Source organism: Leucoraja erinacea, chromosome 7 (assembly GCF_028641065.1).
Source record: "Leucoraja erinacea ecotype New England chromosome 7, Leri_hhj_1, whole genome shotgun sequence".
Classification (NCBI taxonomy): Eukaryota; Metazoa; Chordata; class Chondrichthyes; order Rajiformes; family Rajidae; genus Leucoraja; species Leucoraja erinaceus.
This window is the reverse complement of record NC_073383.1, coordinates 18,310,200-18,318,573: the sequence shown is the minus strand read 5'-3', so window position 1 is coordinate 18,318,573 and position 8,374 is coordinate 18,310,200. Positions and strand designations below refer to the sequence as shown.

Here is an 8,374-nt window from a genome sequence, read left to right as displayed (position 1 = left end):
TCGTACTTGCCTCAAACAACAGGAAGGAGTGAGCGGCCTGGCATTTCAATCTGAGCCAAACCAGGAGGGTTCCACACTGAGGCCCTGAATTGGGGGGGGGGTGGATAACAATTATTTAGCTTCAGTTTTTTCAGCTCAGCAGCTAGAATGTGGTGCTAGAATAAGTTAATTTCCACACCAATCAGTGGTGGATTTGTACATGAAATCCACTCTGACAAATATGAGAAAAGCAAGAGCTTCCTGAGTTCAGCTTATCAATAATTAACAGTGCATCAGCAAAGTCCAAAGGGAGCTTATATTGCACATTTGAGTAGACTGCTAATAATATACAGTAGATGGGTTGGAGCATTCAAATCCCACGACACAAAGCCATTCGTCCAGCATTGCATTTTAAATGAGCCTATGGATAAATGCGTGGCTATTGTGGAGTTGGGCGAGTGTACAATTAGCTCATTGTTTCTGATGGTTTACACAGAGGGAACGGGAGGATTGCAGGAGCAAAGGCGAAACATTCCCCTGGATGTGTAATGAGGGAGTTGCTGAGCACAGTAGATGTAGCTTAGAGGACCTTCATTCGCTCACTGGGAGACTTCCAGACAGGCTGCTATTGTGTTCCTTTAAGGAGTGTGACGGTGGATAACAACAGTAGCTCATTTCTGCTTTCAGAATTGACAGAGTCTCCGGCGCTAGAGAATGGAGTCAAACAGTCCAAAGAAGATTCAATTTGCTGTGCCGTTATTTCAAAGTCATTTAGATCCAGAGGCAGCTGAGCAGGTAATACAGCAAGCTAACCTTTCACAATATATTTGAACAATGTGGGAATTGATTTCAAATTTGCATTTGTACATGTTAAAGCACGTCTTAGTTTAAATCATTGTCATTTTTTTGTTCTGCCACTGTATTGTATTAAACAATGAAAATGGCTTATCTTAAAAGTTTGAGAGTAGCTAAAATAATTAGTTCTGTTTTGGTTGTTCTTTTTACAGATAAGAAGGCGAAGACCTACTCCAGCATCACTGGTTATTCTTAACGAATCTTCACCAGGTACTAAAATTAATTTGATTCGAGTAAATAATAGATTCCGTGTGGTGGAGCGGCTGAGCTAATCTTAGTGATTTTTCTAAGATATTACTGCCTAAGTGCAAATGAAAGAAATTAATCACTTTTATTAATGCACTGGATTGTTGTAGTATTGATGCAAACGGTGTGTGAAATAACTTTTTTTAAAGCTTATTTGGAGACTTGATACACAATATGCAAACTGATTTGCCAAAATTGGGTTGAAACCTCTACTCCCTAAACGTTACTTCACATGTTTAAGGTCGGAGATCCCCCTCCACCCCGTCTCCCCTCTCCCCCACCGCATTTTACAGCCAGTTATCTCTGATCTGTTATCATCAATAAAAGAGGAGCCTATTGACAAAGACAGTCGATGCCACCAGCATGTATGTAAGGAACCAATGATGTTTTTGGACTCAAGGTTACGTGGTATTCTGCCCACCTGGATCATTTTAAGCCGCCTCATCCAGTATGTTCGTGGGCTGGGAAACCAGTGTGCTTGGACGTATGAGAAGAGCTGGCAGAAAGCTGAATGCTCTCTGCTGTTCTGCAGCTGCCCCCCACATTTGTTACACTGTGTACCGTTGTACTCTGCCCCTGTGGATTGTAGGCAGAGCACCAGGTAAAGAAATCTGGCTCCGCAAAAATTGGCAGTGGCTAATATTTGAAGTCTTTACTGATATTGTGTACACATACCTTATGCCCTTGAGCGCTCTTTAATTGAGCAATATGATACTGTTCTGGAAAATTTCATTAAAAATCAGCTTCAATGTTATTAGTCCCCAGCCCTGTCCTTGTGTGGAGTAGTGTATGCACACATATGTTGTTTGCTGAGAAATAAAACAGACTTGTCAGCATTTTTCTATTGAGCACAATGAATGTCATCAATGTTTGTCAGAAGCAAACTGAAGCCATCCGGAAGCAGGCAGTAGAGGAACAATGCTCTCAGGAAATGAGTCATAAGCTAAATCACTGCGGGAGTGATAGGGCAGCATTATGAGCTCTATATAATGCAATATCAGGTTCCATCACACTGTGTGCAATGAGGTTAAAGTTTGCTCTCTTGAACTCACTGAAGGCCTTTTAGTATCATGTGAAGCCTTTATTGATGCATTTGGATCAAATGATCAGAGGAATCAAGGACTTTGCACAGAAGTCGCCAGGTTTTAGTTATGAGCAGTCTGCTAATCTATTTGAAGTTATTAAGTTCTCTGAACATTCAATGTCAGTTAGAAGATTGAACAGAGAAAAGTACAGCACAAGAAGAGGTTCAGGCCCTGTGAGACACAGTGACTGTGCTGAACTAATCACATCTGCCACCACATATCCACATCCCTCCAACCCCTGCATATCTATATGCCTATCTAAAAGCCTCGTAAACGCCACTGTCGTATCCGTATTCCATGTATTTGGAGTTATTGTAACAATGATCATATTCTCAGTTTGCCAATCACTGGAAAAATTGTTTGGTTAGTCTCCAATAGTCCAGGTCACAAAGCAAATACAATTCTTGTGCAGAAACAAAGAACTGCTGATGCTGAGAATACACAAAAGAACACAAAGCGCTGGAGTAACAAGGGCTCAGACAGCATCCCTGGAGAATATAGATAACGTGCATATTTCTGTGCTGATGATACTCTAATTCCATTTGCCTTTCTCTTTTTTGAGTTCTGTTTCTCTTCTCGATTCATACATTTCCTCACATCTCAGTCTTTCCTAATCCTGTTCTCTCCATCCTTCCTTTTGCATCCTAATGCATCATGCATGTGTTCTACAATTTATTGACTGCACACCTCTTAATGTTTTGAGGGTTAAATGGTCCGCAAGATGGCTGATAGTTTACAACCAGGGGGCAAGCAATATCAACCTGTGTGTGTTTTACCATATAAGAGTTTATGAAGCAAATGAAGGACAGGTGCCGCACATTAGCTGTGGATGGTCCCTCGGCTGATATTGCTAACAGTAGCACAGTAGTGCAGAGGGCGGCACAGTGGTGCAGCGGTAGAATTGTTGCCTTACAGCGCCAAAGACCCAGGCTCAATTCTGACCATGGGTGCTGTCTGTATATTCTCCCCGTGACTGCGTGGGTTTCTCTGGGTGTTCCGGTTTCCTCACACATTTTGAAGGCACGCAGGTTAAATGGTGTCTGTCCCTAGTGTATAGGATGGAACGGGTGATCATTGGGCAGCATGTACTCAGTGGGCCGAAGGGCCTGTTTCCATGCCAAATCTCTGAATTAAACTAAATCAAACATTGAAGGTGAGTTTTATTGACTACTAAAAATAATCTCTCGCTGCTTACATCGCCCAAACCTGGCACAATTCTGAACAGCCCAATTTAATTTATAAACGTTGGCTAAAATTGGCTCGCGTGGGAATTTCACTTCCTGATGTCTCAGAATTCAAAAATAAATACTTTCACACCTTCGGCATGTTGCAGAGATATTTCAAAGGTATATCAAAGGTATTTTATTAGTCACATTCACATACACCTAGGTGTAGTGAAGTGAAATGCTTTTTGCCATTTTGCAGCACACAAAAAAAGAATACAGACATAATACCAATGAGAGTCTTAAACACAAAGAACATCCCCCCACAATGGCTCCCACCATGAGGGAAGGCACAAAGTCCAGTCCCCAACCCCAGTTCACCCATAGTCGGGCCCATTGAGGCCTCCACAGTTGCCTCTACGGAGGCCCGATGTTCTTGGCCGTTCTCGCTGGGTGATGTTGCTCCGGCGTCGGGAGAGTCCTCCCAGCGGCCTGGGAACCCTGGAACGGCCGCTTCCACACTGGAGGCCGCGGCTTCTGAAGCCAACAAGGCCGCGCTGGTTGGAGCTCCACAACTGGCGATCTCGTTGTGACATCCCAGGCTCCCGGTGTACAGTTCAGCGCCGCCGCCCGCAGCTGGCCGCTCCACAGACCCGCAGCTCCGCGATGTTGTTCCCGGCAGTCTCAGCTCACCGGAGCTCCAGCGCGGCGACCCAGGCAAGGCATCGCCCGCTCCACGATAGCGCTCCAGCGCTGTCCTGCCGCCGAAAGCCGTGGTTCTGGGCGGTCCACGACAGGAAACGCCGCTCCAGGCCCGCTGGTAGGCCGCGAGGACGGGTCGAAGCTGCAGCCCGGAGAAAAGCTGCCTCTCCGACCAGGTAGGGACCCTGAAAGGCAGTTTCCCCCGTCTCCCCCCCCCCCCCACATAAAAAAGTCTAGACCTCCAACAAAACACTTTAACTAACTTAAAATAAAAATAAAAGGATGAAAAAACAGACAGCTGCTGGCTGGGCAGCTGTGCACAGGACAGCTAATGTAGTGTTTCTTGAAGTGTAGTTGCAGATATGATAATGGACGAACAGCAGCTAACTTGTACCCTGCAAGCTTGAACAAGCTGCATTGTGATAATGGCCAATTTTGTTTTTTCATGTTGGTTAAAGTATAGATAATGGTGAGGACACCTCGCGTAGCTCACCGCTCCTTTGACATAACGCTTTGGATCCTGTTACAATCACCCAGCGGAGCAGATGGAAGCCCAGTATGAATCTCCTTGAAAGACCTCACCTCCAGCAGTGTACCATTCTATTATTATATTTAGAATGAACCGGCTTCACTCAGTGTGTGCAACTCTCCAGCGTATCACTAGAATTTCCAGGCAACAAATGCTGACTTAGATAGGCTAACAACAACTTAGGGTATAGGGTGGCACGGTGGCACAGCGGTAGAGTTGCTGGCTGGTTGCTGCTCTGGAGACCCGGGTTCAATTCCGACTATGGGTGCTGTCTGTACAGAGTTTGTACTTTCTCTCCGTGACCTGCGTGGGTTTTCTCCGAGCATTTTGGTTTCCTCCCACAATCCAAAGACGTACAAGTATGCAAGTGATTTGTCTTGTTATAAATGTAAATTGTTCCTGGTGTGTGTAGGATAGTGTTAATATGCAGGGATCGCTGGTCGGCGCGGACCTGGTGGGCCGAAGGGCACTGTTTCCGCGCAGTATTTCTAAACTAAACTAAATAAAAAAACAGGCTAACTTACATTAAAAGATATAATATCTTGCTCTTTATAATTAGATTATGTATCTTACAATAAATACAGAACTTTCACTATTAGACAATCCTAAAATGACAGCGCAACGGACATGATGAGGCTTCTATTCAGGAACGATCGTAAAATGTGAGCTGTATTAACAGACTAACTTCTGAGATCATGCCGTAAGCTTTCTACACTTGAAAAGACTGCCAATATTGCCCATCTAGATTATCACATTAAATAATATATATCCACTTAAATGCTAGACGGTTCTATAAAAGGTCACTGAGTCTATATCACAAAAGGAGAAGGAAATTTGACAAATAGAGTACAGGTAATCTTCAACTTCCAGAAATAAAGACAAATATCATGAATCTTGGTTTGACAAAAACAGATTGTATCTGCAGACAAAAAAAAACTGCAGATGAAGGAATCATGAGCAAAACACAAAGTGATTCAGGCAACATTAGGGTAGGGACTGGACAGGCGATGTTTCAGGTTGGGACCCATCTTCAGATTGATTGGAGTAGGGTGGAGAAAGCTGGAAAAGAGAGGTGGGGCGGGATAAAGCCTGGCAAGTGATAGGTGGATAGACTCAAATGCTGGAGTAACTCAGCGGGACAGGCAGCATCTCTGGTTAGAAGGAATGGGTTACGGAGTTACTCCAGCATTTTGTGTCTACCAATTCCTTCTATCCAGAGATGCTGCCTGTCCCACAGAGTTACTCCAACATGTTGTGTCTATCTTCGGTGTAAGACGATCTGCAGCATCAGCAGTTCCTTCCTGCACAATGGATACAGGTGAGGGAGTGTTGATTGGCAGATTAGTGGAGTCAGTGACAAAGGTTAGAGATGGCAAGGAGACAAAGGGTGAGGGGAAAAGAGGAATTCTGTAAAATTGTATCTTTATAAATAAAAATAAGGTTAAATAATTTATAGAATTATGGTGACAGTACAATTACTTTGGTCTCTGAAATTAAGTACATTCAATTCATGACATTGTAGCCAGAATTACACCAGAATGATACTGGAATTATCACCAGAATTGCTGCCTTACAGCACCAAAGACCTGGGTTCAATCCTGACCAAAGCTGCTTTCTGTACGGAGCTTGTACATTCTCCCTGTAACCTGCATGGGTTTTCGCCGGGTGCTCTGGTTTCCTCCCACACTTTATAGACGTACAGGTTTGTCGGCTAATCGGCTTGGTAAAATAGTAAATTGTCCCTAGTGTGTGTAGGATTGTGTAAGTGCGCAGGGATCGCTGGTTGGCGCGGACTCGGTGGGCCGAAGGGCCTATTTTCACGCTGCATCGCTTTGAAAGTCAAATATTATTGTTCGAAACTGTTTGAAAAATGCTAGCTCACTGTAGAAGATTAAAACTTATGGTGGAGAAGGTTACATGGTGGCATGGATGGAAGATTGGCTGGATGGCAGGAAATAAAGAGTGGACGTGGGCAGGCTTTTTCTTTATTTGGCAAGCTGCAGTAGGAAGAGTGCTAAAGGGACAAAGTCTCTTACTTATATTCTTTGGATGAAATGCAGTGGTCACTGCATTTGTTGATGACGCAAAGAGGGGTTAGGATACTGAGCTGTGAAGAGGACATAGGGAGGCTTTGGAGGAATGTAGACAGATAGATTCCATGGACAAAGATCTTGTAAATGGAGAATAATGTAGGAAAAGTATAATTGTTCATTTTAGCAGGAAAATAAGATAAAATATGTGCATGGCAAGAGTTCTGAGATGCAAAGATAGTCCTAAAGCCTGATTTGCAAAAGGCCAATCTTGCAAATACTGCAAGATATTAGGAAGGGAGGAATGTTGTTTTTGTGAGCGGAATTGAAAGATTGTTCTTCAGTTTTATGGGGTATTGATGTGACCACATGTGATGTCCTCCATATAAGAAGGAGAAAGGGAAATGGATGGAAGCGATTCAGAGAAGGTCTACTGGGCTGATATAAACATATTCATATATCTATGAATACGTATATAGAAGATATGTATGAACAGCTGGACTGATATCTGAAATGGGCGATTAAGAGGCAAGGTTAGACGAGCTGGACAAGTGACAGCAGCAAAAAGCAAACTGTTAGAAGAAACCAAAGTCAAATAGCACCTTCGGAGGCAGAATAATTGTCAGCGTATCAATTTGAGTTTCTGCATCGGGACTGAAATAGCATCTGGTGGATTTGGAAGAATGAGAGGAAGCTTGATTGAACATATAAGATCTTGAGGGGTCATGGCAGGGTGAATGTGAGAGATTGTTACCTCTTTTGGCAGAATGTAGAAGTTTGGGGCCACTCTTTAAAAATAAGACAGGGATGGGGAAATATTTGTTCACGTAGATGATAATTCTTTAGAACTCATTTCTTCAAGCTGCATTGGAAGCAGAGTCTTTGAATGCTTTTAATGTAGAGGTAGATAGAGTGGTAACAGGTAAAGAGTGAAAGGTGACTGATGGGGGACGCCAAAACCTTGTTGATTTACGGAGCTGGTTTGAGAGGCCAACTCCTGCCCCCAATTTGTATATTCATAGATCGACGTGTGAAAGTGAAGTTTTGGCTAGAGCACCTGGATAATTCTTGTAGTCTCATGCAAAATAGTGCCATGAAACCATGTACTAGCTGATCTCAGAGAGTGACTAAATGGGATAGCAGATAGGTCATGGATTAAATGTAACTTTCAGGATACCAGCTCTCCAGATATGTGACCCTGATTATTTGTAAAACTGAACGTGCTACAAAGTCGTGAATGCAATGTACTACATTTCAGAGGCCGAATTAATTATACGGTTACCATTATTTTAGTGAGGAATGACATTTCTTGGCAAGCACCTCCAACAGTGTGGCACATATTTTGTATGGCAATTAAATGTTAGCCAGGATTTCGGTGCTCACTTCCCTGATGCGGGTCTTAAAATCATAAGCTAAGCCTGAGTTATCAATAAGAAGTTAGATCGAGCTCTAGGGGCTAGTGGAATCAAGGGATATGGGAGAAGGCAGGCACGGGTTATTGATTGGGGATGATCAGCCATGATCACTATGAATGGTGGTGCTGGCTCGAAGGGCCGAATGGCCTCCTCCTGCACCTTTTTTCTATGTCTATGTCTATAAGAAAACATTTGTAATAAATTGCAGCAATATCTAATAATATGTTGTATAGAAGTTGAGAAGTCATGTTGCTGATGGATTGAGCATTAAAGATTGGGAAGTCATGCATAGCTGTGTAAAACTTTAGTTGGGTCACATATGGAAAACTATGGGCAGGTCTGGTCACCACGTTGTCAGACAGATGTGAAG

General features: G+C 43.3%; 1 protein-coding gene across 3 annotated transcripts in view; it reads left to right on the top strand.

Moving 5' to 3' along the window:
* Nucleotides 1–284: 284 nt before the first annotated feature.
* The window catches only part of ppp1r1c (protein phosphatase 1, regulatory (inhibitor) subunit 1C), a 102,801-nt gene continuing 94,711 nt past the window's right edge, over nucleotides 285–8,374 (top strand). For 2 of the 3 annotated variants that reach the window (XM_055637856.1, XM_055637855.1), the window contains exons 1-2: nucleotides 293–774; nucleotides 987–1,044. In XM_055637856.1, coding sequence (XP_055493831.1) covers nucleotides 694–774; nucleotides 987–1,044 — 139 coding nt within the window. In that variant the 5' untranslated portion in view covers nucleotides 293–693. Of the gene's footprint in view, nucleotides 775–986; nucleotides 1,045–8,374 lie in introns of all 3 variants that reach the window. The other variant, XM_055637859.1, reaches the window with a different exon arrangement.